The sequence below is a fragment of the Jaculus jaculus genome, chromosome 2 (assembly GCF_020740685.1).
Source record: "Jaculus jaculus isolate mJacJac1 chromosome 2, mJacJac1.mat.Y.cur, whole genome shotgun sequence".
Classification (NCBI taxonomy): Eukaryota; Metazoa; Chordata; class Mammalia; order Rodentia; family Dipodidae; genus Jaculus; species Jaculus jaculus.
The window spans coordinates 26,410,965-26,431,197 of NC_059103.1; the positions used below are offsets into that span (position 1 = coordinate 26,410,965).

At 39.7% G+C, this 20,233-nt stretch overlaps 1 protein-coding gene across 4 annotated transcripts in view; it reads right to left on the reverse strand.

Annotated features, from left to right (window-relative positions):
• L3mbtl4 (L3MBTL histone methyl-lysine binding protein 4) overlaps window positions 1–20,233 on the reverse strand; it is a 451,548-nt gene that overhangs the window by 69,538 nt on the left and 361,777 nt on the right. Inside the window, exon 16 of one of the 4 annotated variants that reach the window (XM_045144046.1) lies at window positions 13,014–13,117. The exons of the other annotated variants lie outside the window; for them this stretch is intronic. Coding sequence (XP_044999981.1) covers window positions 13,113–13,117 — 5 coding nt within the window. The 3' untranslated portion in view covers window positions 13,014–13,112. Of the gene's footprint in view, window positions 1–13,013; window positions 13,118–20,233 lie in introns of those variants that run through there. 4 annotated transcript variants of the gene reach the window in all.

Consider the following 20,233-nt stretch of genomic DNA (forward strand, 5'->3'; position numbering starts at 1 on the left):
AAAAACTGAATATATTGGGGGCCATCTATTCAAACCACCACAGACTCCAAGTTCATTAGTGAATTAAAACATATAACTCTCTTACAATGAGAGAAAGAGAAGTGGGGTAGCTTGGGTGGAAGTACCCTGCTCATAAAGTCTTCTGTATACTAAAAATATAGACTGTTCCTGATAAATCCCGGTGTTAACATTAGGTTACCCCCTACAGTTAGATATTGGTTAGGGAGCCCATGAAGCCTCAAAAACAATGCAGACCATTGCCAAGCCACTTGGTCACCCACCAGAACTAGATGACGAGACCCTACTGCTAAAGACACCACAAGGCTGATGTCACAGGACATTGAGAAATTAACCAGGAGGTGCGATGGGAGCCAGCCCCTTGCCAGCTAGCTGTCATAGTGCTGTAAAGTACTATGTGAACTGCTGTGGGCACAAAAGCCACCAACAGTATGAACAGGCAGTGGATTCTGAAAGCTGCAGAACTAACCAGTGTGGCAATAGTGGCACATTCGTTATGGGGGTATTCAACTGATCTCTGATTAGGTATGAGTTCTATTTATTCCAGGTACTGAGAACCAAGACAGAAGCATATGGATGAAAAGTCCTAAGCCACAGCGGGAAGCTTCCAGTGTTATTTGGCTCAATGGAGAGGTGATGCCCATCAAAAGTCTTCTTCAATGCCACTCTTACTCTTGTTAGAGAACCTACTTTTTATAAACAATGGTGAATACCTGGGGAGAAGGGAGACTCACAATAACAAGAAGAGAAAGCAGAGCACCTAGCAGGAGATAAGTCATCTCTATCACACTCTTCAGGGCCCAGGAAACATTACAGAAGAAGTGGATTAAATATGAGTGCTACTTTCACTGTCATCTAGAGAAACTTCTCCAGGGAGATGGTGGAAGACACCAAGGAGACTCAAAACTCATCAAACCTGGAAATAAGGGGCTGCTGAGAGCTCAATACTAAAGGAAACTATTAACATGTCTTCCAAGGCTCAGGGAACACTGTGGAAGAGGGAATGGAAAGAATATAAAAGCCACAAAGTGGGAAGAGAGACTGTGAGGGAATGTCCTCTTTATAGAAACCAACTAATACCTTCATGACCCACAGTCATTACTGATACCCTTACTGAGGACAGCCCTCAAGTAGAATGTGAGGGGAGGGGCCAAAAGAGGATAACCCAAGACTTACACGACTGATTTTCAATGCCTTCATATGTTAATATTCCCAATAAAAGTTATTCAAAAGATTTTAAAAACTTTTCTTTGAACCATAGGCCGCCATCTCAGGATACTAAGGGAACACATGAGAGGGAAGCCAGTCTTCTCATGACAGAAACCTCACAGCACTGGAAAGTGCTATGGGAGCTACTGGATGATAATAGTCACCAATATCATGAATAAGCAGGTGACACTGCAAGCTACATAATCAACAGACAAAATGACAAGTACACACTTGTTCAACAGTGGCACACAGCCTCTGTGGGTAACCAACTACCCTGTGATTGGACATGAGCTACTCGGAACCAAGTCAGCACCTCATGGCCAGGAAACTCACAACCCTCAGAAAGAAACCCCCATTGCTCTCTGGACAAGTAGAGTAGGTATATACATCAAGATGTCCTTCATACTTCTACTCATGTCCCCCTTAATCAAATCTGGTCTCACCCTTTCTTGGAGAATCTGTTTTACTTTACAGAGGGCATAGAATACTGGGGAGATCTGAGATCCAAGATCCTTAAGTATGTCAAGAACAGAGAGCTGACGGCTCACCATGGGATGTGCCACCTCTGTCACCAGCGTCCAAGATGAAGGGCTCTGAATGCTAGGCTGACGACCACCTCCAAGGAAAGAACAACAAACAAAAACAAAAACCAAAACACATTACAATGGAAACAGAGGCTACAGAGAACTCAACACTAAAACAAACTGCTAACACACCTGCCAAGGCTCAGGGATTGTCGCGGGAGAGGGGTGGGAGAGATTGTAAGATCCACAGGATGGATAGAAATATCCAGAGGCATAGCACCCCTACCCTGAAGAGATTCACGGAGACCCTAATTACCCCACAGTGAACACCAATAACTGGACTGAAGAGGGCCCTCAGAGAAATGGGAGAGGTGATTTAAGACTATAACCTGCGGGAGAGGTGATGTAAGACTATAACCTAAATAAATAAACCTGGACTATGGAGTACCATTATGCAACATGTGCCATGTAGTAGGCACCTTTGTAGGAATTGTCACACCTAATCCCAATAACATCTCTTCAAAATAAGCATCTTAGGTGGGTGTGGTGGCGCATGCCCTTAATCTCAGCACTCAGGAGGCAGAGATAGGAGGATCACCATGAGTTTGAGGGCACCCTGAGAATACAGAGTGAATTCCAGGTCAGCCTGGACAAGAGTGAGACCCTATCTGAACAAAGCAATAAAAAACATAATAATAATAAGAAGAAATATGTAAATAAAATAAGCATCTTATTTTTTTTTTAAATTAAGGTATGTAGCCAGGTGTGGTGGCACATACATTTAATCTCAACACTTGGGAGGCAGAGGTAGGAGCATCATAGAGAGTTTGAGGCCACATAGTTAATTTCAGGTCATCCTGGACCAGAGTGAGACTCTAACTTGAAAAACCAAAATAAATAAACAAACAAACAAATAAATAAATAAATAAGCACAACATTAAAGAGTTTGGCTCAGGGTCATCACATCATATGTGAATCAGAAGACAAATGCAAAAGCTATATATTTCAAATCTCTTACTTTCATTCAGTGTTGCCAGCAAGTGTGTAAACACACACACACACACACACACACACACACTCATATATATGTACCTCCTCTATCAGGGAAGGAACACTGCAATGGTCCAGGCAGTACTTAAGACTGACTGGAATCACAGTGCTTTTTGGGATGGACTTTTGTCACTCTCACTTTCTGATCTACAGATCTTGAGCAGTCTTTAATCCCCTTCAGCACCAGGTTACTTCTTGGATGGCTTGTAAAATGATATCTCATTTTTGCAAAGTCTTTACAATGGTGCACCTAGCAGGTGGTCAAGGCTTAATACAGGAAGGGCAGTCTCTGGGCTCTCATTCTTGTCCATTTCCAGTAAAAATGTGGCTGCACTAAGAGCTTGAAAGAGATCATTTATGTGGCTAGACATCCCGACTTCTGTGGGAGACAATGTACCAGGAACAGTTGCTCTCATTAACTCTGGGGATGACAATAACACTAGAAAAAAAAATGAGAAAAGTAGAAGGTGATCTTGCATTGGAGTATACTGCTTCAAGATATGTGGAAAGATAAAAGCAAGCTCTAATTCTTGTAGTTCTTAAATCTCAAATGGAAAAGAATAAAAATTGACAGAAAGCAAGTCAGCATTTCTTCCCTTTGGGTAGAATCAAGAAGGTTGCAATGGAAAATATAGAAATAAATGGGCTGGTATCCCATGGAAGAATGTAGCTCTTTAGAAAATGAGAAAGTAAATGAATCAGGATGCAGTAATATAACATGCTTCAAGAATTTATTAAGTTCCACTTTTTGCTGAGAAAGGCAGTATGAAACATACTTTAAAAGAATGGAGGTGGTGACAGAAATTGTAAACTATTAAAATGGCTCAGAAGACATATTTGAAGTAATTATATGTGAAACTAATATCCATGGAAATAATAATTGTCTTATCTCACATTTCATATGCCATGTCCCTTGGTCATCAACAACATGGGAGATAGTTACTGTTATTCCAGATGGGAATTAAAGTCAGGGAAGCTTAAAAAATTTGCCCAAGTTTATGCAGCTTATAAGTGATATGTTTATCACTTAAATGAATGCACTTCCCCATTGCAATAGAAAACATACAAATGTGGGATTATACGTTCCACAAATTTACTGCCCTCATTCTAAAGACTTTCTTGTGACTTACTCATTTGGATATTCAACGCTGGAAAAATTATATCAGTATTAAAAATACTCTCACTTTGTGAAATCCAGGGGTTCCTTAAAATTTGCTTCTAAATCAGTACTTTTTAAGAGTATTGTTTTTGGGCTGGAGAGATGGCTTAGCGGTTAAGTTCTTGCCTGTGAAGCCTAAGGACCCCGGTTCGAGGCTCGGTTCCCCAGGTCCCACGTTAGCCAGATGCACAAGGGGGCGCATGCGTCTGGAGTTCGTTTGCAGAGGCTGGAAGCCCTGGCGCGCCCATTCTCTCTCTCTCCCTCTATCTGTCTTTCTCTCTGTGTCTGTCACTCTCAAATAAATAAATAAATTTAAAAAAAAAGAGTATTGTTTTTGTTACAATATGATCATAGATCATAGATTCCTGATGTGGGCTCTGTTTATCCTTGCATAAAGTTGATGGTTGTCACTCCTTATTCTTCTTTTTTTTTTTTTTTTTTTGGTTTTTCGAGGTAGGGTCTCACTCTAGCCCAGGCTGACCTGGAATTCACTATGGAGTCTCAGGGTGGCCTCGAACTCATGGCAATCCTCCTACCTCTGCCTCCCGAGTGCTGGGATTAAAGGCGTGAGCCACCACGCCCGGCTTCCTTGTTCTTCTTGGACAGCATTCTGATTCAATAGTCACATTTACTTTAAACTTGAAGTGTGGAGGGTAGGCTATTATTATTATTATTTAAATTTTTATTTTAGAGACAGTTAGTTATAGAGATGCAGAGAGAGAGGAGAGAATTGGACCTTAGCCACTGCAATCAAACTCCAGAAGCCTGAACCACCTAGTGGGCATGTGTGACCTTGTGCTTGCCTCACCTTTGTGCGTCTGGCTAATGTGGGATCTAGAGAGTAGAACATGGGTCCTTAGGCTTCACAGGCAAGCACCTTAAGTGCTAAGCCATCTCTCCAGCTTATTATTATTTTTTAAATGAGGGCTCAGGCAAGTATCTTTAAAAATACATAGCAGGGGGCTGGAGAAATGGTTTATAGGTTAAGGTGCTTGCCTGCAAGGCTAAAGGACCCAGGTTCAATTCCCCAGGACCCACTTAAGCCAGATGCACAAGAGGGCATACACATCTGGAGTTTGTTTACAGTGTCTGGAGGCCATGGTGAACCCATTCTCTCTCTCTCTCTCCCTGCCTACTCTCTCTGTCTCTCTCTCTCTCAAATAAAATATTTTTTTAAAGTGCCCAACAGGGAAGGATAGGTAGTTTAGTAGTTAAGGTGCTTATCTGTGAAGCCTAAGGACTCATGTTCGACTCTCCAGGCCCCATGTAAGCCAGACACACAGTGTCACAAGTGTACAAGGTTGTACATGTGCACAAGGGGTCACATGCATCTGCAGTTCAATTTCAGGGGCTGGAGGCCCTAGCATGCCACTTCTTTCTCTCTCTCTTTGTCTTGCTTTCTCACTGTCACATTAAAAAAAAGGCAGTCTGTTGGGCTTGCCTCCAAAATAAAAAACAAACAACAACAACAACAACAAAAACCACATACACACACACACAAAAAAAACACAACAACAACAACAACAACAACAAAAAAAAACCAGCAATAATCACCATGCAGTTGTGGAGTTCCTAATCTGCTCTTAAAAAAAAAAAAAAATTATCTATTTGTGTGTGTGAGAGAGAGAAAGAGAGAAGGGGGGTGAATGGGTGGTCAGGGCCTCTAGCCATTGCAACTGCAGATGCATGCGCTACCATGTGTTTATGGCTTAAGTGGACACTGGGGAATTGAACCTGGGTCTGCAAGTTTTGCAGGAAGCACCTTACTGGCTAAGCTATCTATCTAACCCCTAATTTGGTCACTTACTTGTAAACGCTGAGTGAGAGACCTAAGTTTTCCAACTGCTTTTATATTGCAAGCACAACATTTATATGTATATAAATTGCTTTCCAGGTCACAAAGTCGAAAATGAATTTGTCATTATTATTTCCTAATATATTACAAGATATTGCTTTGCTAAATTGAAGTCACTAAAAGCTTACAAAATAACATAAACTGCCTTCGTTTTCTCCTATGAGAGGCATTATCTGCAAGAAGCCACTGCATATATAGTGCCTCTGCTAATTAATTAGTGCTGGTCACATTAATTTCTCTAAAATGAGAAGTAGAATGACATAATATACTTTGCATTCTTTTCCCTAGTTCTAGTTAAAATTAAAGAGGCCAGGAGAAACTCAGCTGCAGAATGTTGGCTAAAAATGATTCTTTTTTCCCCCTAATTACTCAAATCAATGAGTACTACAAAAAAATGAGCCCTCATATTCAGTTTTGTTGCTGGTTTTACATGGCAGGGTGGCTAATTAAAACCACCGCACACTCTGGTATGCAGTTTATGATTGTGAAAAGGTCATAGACTTGAAAATAAAGTTTGGTACGCCTCCCACATTAAGCTAAATAATCACAAAGGGTGTTTAAAAATAATTTTCATTCCTGTCTTCCAAGTAACTTCTTTTCCCTGTGGTTTACAATTGCCAATCCATCACCACCTTCCCTCAGGATGGCCATAACCATGAGATACCTCGAAAATCCTTAGAAATGTTACAGGTTCATAGAGGACATCTAAAGATGAGAATCTTACTTCTGGTAGAAAACAACACAAATTACCATGGTGGTGCACATCTTTAATCTCAGCACTCTGGGAGGTGGGGGTAGGAGGGTCGCTGTGAGTTCTGGGCCACTATGAGACTACAGAGTAAAGTTTAGGTAAGTCTGGGCTAGAGTGAGATATTACCTTGAAAATTTTAAAAGAAAAACGAACAAACAAACAATAAAAAGCAATAACAAAAATATACAGATTGCTCAGTGGCTAGTAGTGCTTGCTTGCAAAGCCTGCTGGTCTAGGTTCAAAGGTCCAGCATTCTTGTAAAGCTGTGTGTCATGTGGCACAGGGTTTTGTGATCCTATAGATACCCATGACAATGGGAGGCAGAGGCAGGAGAATCTGAAGCCTGTGGGCCATCTAGTCTGTTTCCTTTCAATCCGGTAGTTTATTTGCAGCCACAGAAGATCCTTTCTCAAGGAAGATGAAGCACAGACACCTCTAAGCTGTCCACTGGCCTCCAGGCATGTGCTGTGGCATGACATGCACACAAATAAAAAACAAATCCTAGCACAGTGCCATTGCAGAAGTGGAATGTTGGGCTAAGTACCCACTATGTTTGTAGTCCTGGAACCCCAGGTAAATGCGGCAAACAAATACATCACAGAGCCTGGTTAAGAGCCACCCTGGCTGCTTGTATGGAGGTTCTATAAGCTCAGACAGGGCATTCAGTCACCACCCCTCCACCCCACTCCTGTCTCTCCAATCATCACCCCAACCAATGCAAGCCAAGCTTCATCTGCTCTTCTCCATAGGAACCAACCTCACAACAAGTGCTAATCTTCTCAGCTAACCAGGGTCTGGTTTACCCATCCCTGAGTGCACACATTCTCTAGGCCCAAATCATCCCTTGTTTTCCTCTTCAGGACCTTGGCTGAGTGTAGCTGAGAGCTGCTCATTATCTGCAGGACTGCTCTGCATTTTAATGTTTGGCTTCTCCTCTCCCCAATGGCTGGCAGAAAAGCAACTGTGGGTCATATACTTATCGTCTTAAATGCTGTAAGTTGCAGAGAAGTAGGATGAAGTCAGGCTGAAGACTCATCACTGATTTCTCTTATGTGGCTTTTTCTCCCATTGGCTCCTCGGTAATGGATGTTTGGCTAGTTTTAAGAAAAGATAGAAACATGGACTGCAATAAAGAGAGACAAACACTGCCATGCTACAGTGAATGAAAGGAAAATGGTATATATATTTTTTATTTGTATTAACTTAGAATAGGTAAATTCATAATGATCGCTCCAAGTATGCATATTATTTGATAATATCAGCCTAGACTACGTTGTTCTTTATTACCCTTGTTCCATGCCCCGTCTCCTGACTCTGCCGCCAAATCCTTTAGCTTCATGTCCATTTTTGTTCTCCAAGCTTCCTGCTTATGAGAAAAAAACATGGTACTTGTCTTTCAAAATCAAAGTCTTATTTCACTTCACATGATGACCTCCAGTTCTATCCACTTTCCTGCACATGTCATGGTTTCATTCTTTGTGGCTGAATAAAAGTCCAATGTGTTCATATGCCCAAATTTTCTTTATCCATCTTTTTCTTGATAGGTTCCTGTGTTGACAGTATACTTTGTCTACTGTGAATAGTGTCATAAGCTGACATCGATCTTGGTGCATGTACTAGGAAGTGGTATGACTGCATCATAGGAAAGTTCTACTTTAAAGTTTTAGAGGATCCTCCATACTGATTTTCTAGAGTGGAAATCACCAATAATGAATAAAGGTTCCTTTCTCCTACATCCTCATCAGAATTATTATTATTATTATTTTTGATGACAGCTATTGTGACTGGGCTGAATTCTAAGAAACATTTTGGATAGTGTCTTTCTTCAATGCAATTTCAAGCGGGGTCTATTTTTCTACAATTAAAACATTTGGTCCATGTTCATAATGCTGGTGTCTTACCCTCAGGAAGCCTACTTGTATTATTGTTACTTAACATTCCTGACCTACCATGATGTTGGCAGGAGGGAAGAGTTGACTTTTACCACTTTTTTTTTGAGAAGGTGGCAGGCAAATGGAGGGAGACAATTTGATGCAAGTTATGATAAGCCAATTAAAACCCTATGGCCATGGGCTCTTGTTCCAGCTGTTCCTAAAGTCTGTTGGAGGACTCTTCTAAATTCATGGAAACTTACCCAGTCCCCATGTCTAAATCACCATGCAGATCAACATAATCCAAGAGTGGTGATATCAACATACAGGGCTCTTGAGGAGGAATGTAGACTATTATTTAAAAGATGACGGGTTGAGTAGTACTTCAAATTTACATTAATTAAATGTTAACTATTTAATAATTGTTCAATTTACACACACAAATTGAAAATATTAAAGCAGAGAGGTCAAGTTATTTTCCAGGAGCTGTATAACAAATTGATTCCTGAGCTAAGATCATATTCACAACTTCCTGCATTAATTTTCCTCGCTCTGTTAAATTTAACCACAAAACCCCTATGATTATTAATGTTCTCTCAACCAGGAACTTTAATTAACATGCATGTCCACTCATGAGTAAAACAGTTAATGCTCATGAGACTTAGACACACTAGGATACTAGAGTCCCTACTGAAATAAGTTATATAAGAAAAGAAAATTAGTACCTTATAAAATTAAAATTTTTCAGCTAAAGAGACTAGAGTGCAACATGCCAAATATTAAAATAATACTCTTTTAAACTGAGGATTTTTAAACTCATGCAAGTTAACTTTTTTTTTGTTTTCTGGATATTGAATAGAATTTGTAAGCAAGCCTACAACGTAGAAATTTTAGTACTGGGGAGGTTTCTCAGTGGCTAAAGGCATCTGCATACAAAGTAGAATTTTAATCACCATAGATATGACTATCTCCTATCTACTCCACTGTCCTTTAATAATAAATATAATAAATGAGTTACTATGATTTCTTTCAGTAAGGTAGAATATGCAAACAGCAATAAAATAAAAGCAAAGGTGGATTTAAGTGAAGACTTTCATTGGTTACCCAGACACTGGTCTCTGCAATTTTAGGAGTCCCGGGTCCTTTTTGCCATAGAGAACATTCAAATACACACATTCCTAACATCAAGGTTCAGACAAAATTAGAATGAAACAACATCTGAGATATAATAATTATAATTACTTGTGGATGGCATATTTGTTTACAAGTAACCCAAAATAACAATTACATGAAAAATTAAAAAAAATCAGAATACAACACAGGACTGGGAAGATAGTCCAGTGGTTAAAGGCATTTGCTTGCAAATCCTGATGGCCTGGGTTGGATTCTCTAGTATGCACATAAAGCTAGATGCACAAAGTGGCACATGCCTTTAGAGTTCCTACACAGTGGCAAGAGGGCTTCGCACACCCAGCTTTTGCTCTCTTTCCTTCCACAAATGCATAAATAATATTATTTTTAAGACAGAATGGAACACAGTGTTAAGATAAAATTCACTATGTAGAAGCTAATAACCTTTTGGTACAAATAGTCACAGCTGACAATACCAAGGAAAAACAATTTCTGTTTACTGTAGCAGCTAAAATAATAAAATGTAGGAATAAACTTCAAAGAAGGGTGTAATTTCTACATGAAGAAAACTTAAAATGCTATCAAAGGGCAGGAACCCCTTTGACTCTGGGAAAGACTTGTTATTCTCAAGTTATAAAAAGAGGGAATCAAAAATGGAAGTGCAAATCTAATGCACACTCTGAAAATTAGCCACAGTAATTAAAACATTTTATTTTTGGACCAGAGAACTGAAGCTCACTTGTAAAATGAAAATAAACAAACAAAACAAGAGCAACTGGGTGATTCTGAAAAGGAAGTCTTCAGTGGGGATTAGCAGTATTTTTATTTTCAAGCCTCATGCAAAGCTACTGTCACTGAAACAATATGGAACTGGTGCAGGAAGAGACAGACAAACAGCGCCTGTGACTTACGGTGTGGCTGCAGACTGCACCACGTGGGAGGTGGGGCAGGGGGATCAGGAGTTCAAAGCCAACCTTGGATAAGTGAGACCCTATCCCCACCTCCCCACCAAAGTAAGGTCCTTTAATAGATGGTAAAGGCATGGTTTTAAATCAGTGGGGTAGAGGGCTCTTCAACTGGTAGTGCCAAGGAACTAGCCAAAGTAGCTAACTCTCCATGTCACCCCTTATGCAACAATCAATCACACCTGGAGCAACACTTAAAACGAAAAGAGCAAAATCCGGCCAGAAGCAACCCTGATGCATATTTTTAAGGAAAGAAAGGCCCTTCTAAGTAATATATAAAACTAGAATCCACAAAGAAATATCCTGGCATATTTGAATACAAGCATGCATTAAAAGCTACAGACAGCAAGCACACAGACAAAAGATAAGTTTAAGAAGAACAAAACACAGAAAAGTGGCCTGTTTCACCTACATATGCACACAGGCACATCAAAACAGAAGAAAAAAAATGGGCCCAGGATTTAATCAAGTGGTTCCTCAAAATAATGCAGATCACTTTAAATGAGCAGATCCACAGCCTAAAAACATTCTAGTCCTAGCATTCCTGAGGTGGCCAAAGAAGTTTGTGAGTTTGAGGCCAGAGTGGGCAACTTAGTAAGTTTAAGGACAGCTTGAACTAAGTAATAGGATCCTGTCTTAAATATCTAAGGGCTTGGGCTTTAGTTCAGTGGTAGGGGCTAGCCTACCCTGTGCCAAGGCTCTAGGTTCAATTCCCCTAAGTGCAAAGAAAACAAAAGAAAATTCCAGATAAAAAGTGTGGGAAGAGACCTCTCATACACTGGAGCACAGTAGCACAAGTTTTATGAAGAAAAATGGCCATTTTCTGAAATTCACCTACCCATGAACCTGTAACTCTACTTAGAGACGCTCATGGGTGTGAACTAAATGCAGAAGAAAGCCTTAAGAAGTCTTTATGTGGCAAGCACTGGTTGGGGACTGGTTAGAGTACATCAGAGCATGTTGGTGTGAAAAGAATGAGTCACCTCCATGTCTATCAATATGAACTATTTGTCAGATCTTCACAGCTCTGTGACACGAGGGGGTTGTTTAATAATGAATACAACAGGCTTCCATTCATGTCAATGCATATATGCACACAATACCATGGTAAGTACAGTGAAGTCATCCTGGGGAAGGGAGCTAGGGCCTGAGGGACAAGGCTGGGGAGGAGACATGTTTTTCAGAGGATAACCACTTTATTCTTTCCGAATTCAGTACCAAGTATATGCATTATTTCCTCATGCATCAGCAATATATACTGCTTAACTGAAAAATTCTGTTTGATAGAACAGGTGAGTTGCAAAAGGCTAGGTCTGGAAGAATTCAACAGTCAGTGAAAGAAAGCAGGAGCAGTTACATAAGGATATCTTCTTAGTTTATCACGAACTACTCATTTTATTAGTTTTACTGAACAAATGAAGGGTTAGATTTGTTTAAATTAAAAAAAAAAATAAAAGGCCTTAAAGTAATAGGGGCTTGCTTTCTGGTTAGACAGGCCATCCTCAGACTTGTATGGGCTTCTTGTAACATTGGTTGGTAGCACCACAATTCATTACAAAGAAGAGACAAAAAGAAAATTTATGTTTTTGGTTTTAAAGTTTCCAAGGTGACAAATATTACTTCCCAGTCTTATTCGAATGGGAACAATGCATTCACTGTGCCACCCACTTCAAACTCACCAAATCAAAATTTGGTTTCAAGTTTTTCCTTTAATTCACTGCTAAACGACCTATTTCATTCATTTTCCAAAAAAGTTTCTGCCTTGAAATTTCATCACATTTTAAAATTTTACATAACAATAAAGAACAGTATTTTAAAGCAGACATACAGAGAACATATTGTAATTATATTAGATGTCAAAAATAGCCAGGCAGCTATAAAACTGATATTTTTCCTTTACAAGAACAATCAGCTTATTGTTGTGAAATACTCATTGCACTAACAAATTACCTCTTCTCTTCTAGTAATTATTTTAACTGGCACTGTTATTTTTTTTTTCCTATTTTAATTTGGCTAGACTGCCCCCATAAAATACTCAATAAGTCCAATCACACTTAGTATGAACCTGAATTTTTTGGACAGTGAGAAAAGCTACATGCAACCCAAGTTCTCAGCTCAGCCCCTGTTCTGACTTCTGCCTCTTCTTCCTCATCCATGAGACTAGAATGACCATGGAGCATTATTTCTGCTTCTGTTTGATAAGGGATTTTTGTGCCCTGCTGCTAACCCTGGAGTGGTGATCAGGGTTCTTCTGTCCTTGTACGTTTATGTTACAGGTTTTTTGGGTACATAGAAGCTAAATTCTTTCCTTCTCCCCATTTCAGAGATACAATAATGGCCATCCTCTTTATGATTTTTGCATTCCACATATTCATTTACCTGTGCTAAAATGTGATGCCAAAATATTACATGGAAAGTTCCAGAAATCAACAATTTATAAGTTGAGTGGTCTGTGGAGAGTGTGATGACCTCTTGTGCTGCCCTGCTCAGCTGTGCCCTGGATGTGAACCATTCTGTCTTCCAGCATGTCCCTGTTGTATATGCTGTCTTCCCAAAGTCTGTGTTCGTCAGACATCTTGTCACTCTGACAAATACCAAGAGAAACAAGTTGAAAGAAGAAAGATTCCCTTCAGATCATTGGTTTCAGTTCCATGGCTTCTTGGCACTATTGCTTCTGGGAACAGCCATTAAATTTGTGAGTAGAAAACATGAATAGGAAACATATTTGGACTAATGGAGATACATCACCCAGAAAGCCTTGAGCTTATTCAGTCTTCATCAAGAACCACATGTTCTCAAAAAAACAGAAGCAAAAACTGTATTTTGAGAAAAATGACAGAACATGCTCCTGTAACTTTTACTACAATATACTGCTGTAATTGTCCTCGTTTATCAGTTATTGTGATTGGCCTCTTACTGTCCTTGATTTGTGAATTAAATTCCATTATGAGTACACATGAAAGTATACACCACACCCACACTCACAGCCACACCATTGTTAGGCTCAGCTCCAGTGATCTGCTAGCTCTCAGCTCCACACTTTTGACACACATGAGAAGAGGTCAAATGAGCACAGTAATATCACAAATCACATCATTTCCTTTTACAAATATCTTATTAACAATTTCTATTTATTTATTTGAGGTGGGGATGGGCATGCCAGGGCCTCTATCCACTGCAAACAAACTCTACAAGCATGCACCTCTATGTGCACCTGGCTTAAATGGGCCCTAGGGAATTGAACCTGGGTCCTCAGGCTTTGCAGACAAGTGCCTTAACTGCTTAGCCATATCTCCAGCCCTTATTAACAATTTTTAACATATATATATTGTTTTGATCATAATTCCCTTCTATGACCTTCTGTTGTATCCCACTCCCATCCTCCCCCCACTGAACTTGTTCTTTCTATTATTCTCTATTCTATTTTGATTTTTTTTCTTTCTGTCATCATCCATGTTGAAATGTGGATAGATCTAATGTGCACGTCTGGTGCAGTTAACAACAACTGCTGAGGAATCGTGAATACAATAATAGCCATATCATGTGCAGAAGACAGTGTTCTAAATCACTCCTGCTTTGATAGTTAAGTTCTGTTGTCAATTTGAGCAGATTAAGAATCCAGAGACACTATTATTGGGTGGGTCTAGGAAGGATTAACTGAAGGAGGAAGTCCTTTCTCTTGTGTGGGCTGGTGCTGGACTGTATATAAAGAAACTCCAAGAGAACACAGCAACTTTCATCTGGCTGCCTGTGCTAATTGCTGGTGAGTGCTTTTATTATTATTATTATTATTATTATTATTATTATTATTTTGAGGTAGGATCTCACTCTAGCCCAGGATAATCTGGAATTCACTGTGTAGTCTCAGGGTAACCTCAAACTCATGGTGATCCTCCTACCTCTGCCTCCCCAGTGCTGAGATTAAAGGCGTGTGCCACCACGCCTGGCAAATTGGTGAGTGCTTTTTTTTACCTGGTAGCCTTTGCTCTTTACTTGTATGGGAATCTATACTATTGTGACTAGTCTTTGTTGGAAATTGAACCAAGTTTCATCAATCTTCCAATGTGGACTGATGATCAGTGGCTCTCCAAGAATCCTCCAGGCCTTCAGTGCTACAATGGGACTGTGGAGGCATCCAACCATCTGGACTGAGCAGCTACTGGGTTTCTTGGCCCTCAAGTGTCAGACAAGAATTTCTGGACTATCTGTAAGATAATTTAATAAATTCTCTTTCTAAAATTATTTTTTAATGAGAGAGAGAGTGAAAAAGTAAGAGAGAGAAAGAGAGAGAGAATTGGCACATTCGGGCCTCCAGCCACTGCGGTTGAACTCCAGACGCATGTGCAACATAGTGCACGTAGGCACCCTTGCACTTGTATCACCTTGTGAATTTGGCTTATGTGGCATTTGGGGAGCTGAACATGGGTCCCTAGGCTTCACAGGCAAGCCCCTTAACTGCTACGTCATCTCTCTAGTCCTAAATCCTCTTTTTAATACCAAATCATTCTATTGGTTCTCATCCTCCAAAGAACCCTGACAAATACACCCACTTATCCTTTGGCTATTGCATTTTTTCAACCCCCTCTTCTGCCATATTCCTGAGCCTTGGAGGGTAGGATAGAGATGTCTTATTTAGTATTGACTGCTCAGTAGTAATTTATTATCAACATGCTGAGTAGTTTTGTGTCTCTCCAGTAGTCTGTGTCATGTGCAAAGAGAAGCTTCTCTGATTAAAGGTGAGAGCAGCACTAATCTATAACAAACAAACAAATAACTCCCCCCCCCAAAACATGAGTATTTAGAGGACAGTTTCATGGGTACAACATATCCATTTAACCAAATATCAATAGTAATGGTAGCAGCAATTGGAAGGACTATGATATTGCCAGCAGTAGGATTTTGAACTAGGTTTTCATTCCAAGAAGACACAAAACCAATCAGAGAACAGTCAGGCCACTACTGTAGGCACTCCCTGCCTGGCTGGTTATTTGTGTAGTGTGCATAGTAGGTCCACCACTCGGTATGACTACTGATAACTTTTCTCCCCTAGCAGCCTACATAGAACACTCCAGCACTAGTCAGCATGGAGGAGGTTTCCAGCTCAGTACCAACTTGACTTCTCAGTGTCTTTCAACCAAAGCATGTGGTGTTCAGCTGTAGAGACTTACCATGCAATTCTAATGGGAAACCAAGAGCACTGGCAATGGTCTCTATTGTTTTGGGAGCCTCTCTGAACTAATGACTTACTGGGAGGTATTCTACCTCGGGAACTGGGGTTTCCCTATACCAATCTATGACTTCTGAGAAAAGGATTATCCAAATCCATGTGGAATTACTGTCCAAGCTCTTTTTTAAAATGATGTATTTTTAAAACTTAGCAGGCAAAGAAGTAGACTTGAATAGGTATTATTCATAATGTCTTTAGCTTTGGTTAATACTTCCCCCACCCTCTCTTCCCCCCATCCCTTTCAATTTACCCTCAGTCTTCTGCTGATATACTTAGAGATCTACAGTCCCCTCCCCTTCAAACCTCTTCCCTATACATATTTCGTGGCTCCTTTGTAGTTCTCAGGTCTCTACTGACTTCAAGTGACATGCCAATCTAGAAATTCAAAGTAAGAATCTGCACATAAGATAGAACATGCACCAGTTGTCTTTCTGAGCCTAGGTCACACCACTTACTATATGTTTCAGGTACACCTATTTTCTTGTAAATTTCACATTTTTTGATTTTTCTTTATAACTCCATTGTGCACCACATCTTCATTATCCATTCATTAGTTGAGGAATATCTAGGTTGACTCCATTTCCTAGCTATTGTGAGCAGAGTAGCAACAAACATGGCTGAGAAAGTGTCTCTGAAGTAGAGTGCACAGATTTTTAGGGTATATAGAGTCATATAGCTGGATCGTATGGCAGATTTATCTTTAGCTTTATGAGAAACCTCCACAATGATTTGCATAGTGGTTGCTCAGTTTGTATTCCCACCAACAATGAGTGAAGGTCCCACTTTCTCCACACCTTGACAGCATTTGTTGTCATCTGAGTTTTAAAGACAGCCATTCTGACTGGAGTGAGATGGAATCTCAAAGTACTTATGTTCATTCTTAATTATTTCTTTTCATCTGATACTTTTGGGCTTGTTTGTTCTTGTTTATCCAAGGCATTCAGCTGTATTACTAATATTTTTTTGAGATCTGTCTGTTTTGAAATGTAGAAACATAGAACTATACATTTTCCTCTTAGCACTACCTTAATTGTGTTACTTAAGTTTTGGCATGCTATATTTTATTTTCTTTCTGTTACAGAAGCTTTATGATTTCCTTCTTGATTTCTTCAACAATCCATTATTCAATGGTGTATTATTTAATCTATATAATTCTGTATCTTCTATAGTTTTTCTTGTTTATTTTGACTTGAAAGCATTGTGGTCAGATAAAATACAATAAGTTATTTTAATTTTCCTAAATTTGTTGAGACTTGCTTATGTCCTAACATTTGATATATTTTAGAGAAAGCTGTATGTCTGCTGAGAAGAATATACATTCTTTAGTGCTTAGATTAAATGTTCTGCAAATGTCTGTGGTAGTTAAAGTATTTATAGTATCATTTAACTCCAATGTTTCTCTATTTACTTTTGTCTGTGTAACATGGATATTGGTGAGAAGGATGGGTTGAAGTCACCCACTATTACCATGTTGGGATTATCTCTGATTTTGTATCGAGAAGATCTTATTTTATAAAATTATGTATGCCTAATGCTTGGTGTGCATGATATCTTCTTGGTGGATATTAATCAACATGAAGTGGCCTTGTCCCTTCTCATTAATTTTCATTTGATGTCTAGTTTATCCGATATTAGAATAGCAATCCCTGTTTGTTTCATTTGCTTGGGTTATTTTTCACCAGCCTTTCACCCTAAGGCAGTGTCTGTCTTTGTCACTGGGGTAATTTTCTTGAAGACACAAAAAGGATGGATCCTATTTGATGAACTAGGCTGTTAAAGTCTTTTCATTGGGGAATTGAGACCACTAAAGGAGAGGCTTGCATTTCTGGGTCCACAATGTACACAAGTGAGTAAGCCACTGAACGGCCCCCAGGACTACACACAGTACCTGCCATCCCTCTCTTCATCATCGGCTTCTGTCAGGGAGCTACCAGGACAGCTTCAATGAATTGGTCAGTCCTCCAAATTTCTCCCAAGCTATTTTGCCTTTTGCTACATAGATTTGATACACAACCTTGCAACAGGTGCTTGGGGCTTATGGAGAAAACAGGTGGACCAACCCACCTTTTCCATCTTCTGTACCCCACATCCCATCCATGGTAAGCCTAGCTCCTCCTACAGTACTCTCAGGAACCTTCTGACCTCAAGGAGCCTCTGTATTATGTGACTTCAAATTCCCCTCAGGTACATTCTTCCCATTGGCTCTGGAACATGCTCCAGTACTTATCATCATTCAGCCTAACCAACCAACCAACCAACCAATCCTCATAGTCTCCTCACTGCCTCTGATCCCATTATATCTCTCCCTTGAGCTTCTCAGCCAAATTTGAATCAATAGACCCTACCTCTTTCTTCTAACTCATCCCCTTTGACACAGCCTTTGATCATAAGCATTCTTCAGGCCCTTGTGAGGCCGTTCTGGAAAGCATGCTCCAGTGATGCATTCAGATATAGGGGTTCAATCACCAGCTCCATGCACTCTCACTGTGATGTGAAGTTCCAGCCCACACACGGCACTCCGTCTTGGCTTTCTCAAATGACTTTAGAATTTAAGCATTCAGGTGATTTAAGAAATGTCTCTAGATAAGGATACACTAAAAGATCATTAATATTGACACTGTATTTGCCCATTGAAGCAGAGTGAAAACATTTCACTTAGTAATTGCCCTTAGATGGACATACATTTCTCATTTGAGTGTGTGTGTTCATACCATAGGCACAAATGAGTATGGTGGAGAGCTGGTCTATCCATCTCTCTCGTGTCTCAAACTGGCACTCAATGCATATTTAGCACATGCCAGAGACCTCAGCCTCTGCTGCCAAAGTACTTCTCATAACCGCATCATGCAAGCTTTCACAGGCTGCCTAAGGATGAGTTCTGGTGCTAGTTTAGCCAGCGAGGCACTAGCTATGCTACCAGGAGCAGGTTACCTACACCCTGTGCACTGCGCTTTCTCTGTGGTTGAAAGACAAGGCAGAGGGAAGAGCAGAAGGAGAAGGAAGAGTAGAAGTGGGGGAAGAACAAATTTAGGAGGAGAAGATAAAACTTAACTTAGAGAACTGTGAGGGTCAAATGGAGACACACCCACAGAGCTGCCATACAGCCTACCTGCCGTCACCTTCACCATCCCACTCTCAAGTGTTGCATCTTTGCTCTGAAAATGTACAGAACCAACCAACTTTGACTCAAATTAACCTGATACACTTTCAGGGCTATTTCTACAACTGATTTTCCTGAAAGCTTAGTTCACACGTCGTCTAAAGACTTACTAAGGGTCTTTGTAAGTGCCCAGAGCACCTGCTGGTGGGTAGCAGCTCTAGCTGACATCCGCCACTACAGCCTCGAGCTCTGCATCCTCCCTCCTCCATGATTCTGACTAATGTAACTGCCAGAAAGGGAGGCAGTGAAAACAACTTATTTCAGATGAGTAACTTTGTACCATAACACAATTTGTAGCATAGCCTATGTAATACTCTCATGATCTTTGTTAATAAGAAATTTTAATCAGTGAGGATGTGAGCTAGTGAAATCCTGTCACTAAATATAGGCAAGTTCAGGAAGGCAATCAAATCAGGATTTTGAGCATTATAAACGATTACATCCAACAACTTTGCTACTCAAATTGGAATAATAGATTTAGGAGAACAAACTCAAAAAAAAAAAAAAGAACAATGTTCTAGGACAAAACTTTACTCATTAGGTGTTACACGCAGTGAGACAATAATTGGAGAATAATGGGACAAAAAAGGCACTGACTTCATTCTCTGGATTCTTTTCTTCTATATCAAAATTTTACATAAGGTGAATTTTTTCCAAATTCTGTTTTTACCATACACTTTCCTAGGGTATGTTAGAGAATTTTTTAAAGTCCACATACAAGCCTGGCTGATGGACTCTGAGACTTTTCCTTTACTGCTTTCACCATCGTGAAAAGTAACTAATCTTGAAGTCCTTCCTCACAATTATGAAAGTTCACTGTATTTATTTTTTTTTACAACTTGAAAGCAAAGTTCCTTTTCTCTTTGTAAACAGTGACCACTCTCTATCATTAATACCTGTGTACAAAAATTTCTATCTAATTTTAAGTAGCTCAACAAGAACTAATATCATCCATGGTGGAAATAAAATCTTATTTCATTGTACACAAACATGTCTAGATTTGAGATTTGAACAGAACCTACATTGTTGCCCAGTAGCATGGTGGACCTCTACTGTGAAGTGAACAACTTCTGCTCTTTAATGTAAGTTCCTTTTGTTTCTTAAAAGTAATATTATGTGTGTAAAATGAGTTCTGTCAAGGGGGAGTGAAAGGAAACACAGATTTTTTTTTCTCCCATCAGGTGATCTGCTTCTAATTGGAGAAAAATAAAATAAAAAGCATTTTTTTTGTTATAGTGTATGTTTTGATTTGCTCTGAAATTCTTTAGAGTTTCCTAATATGTTACAAATTGAAGAATCTGGACCATGTGACA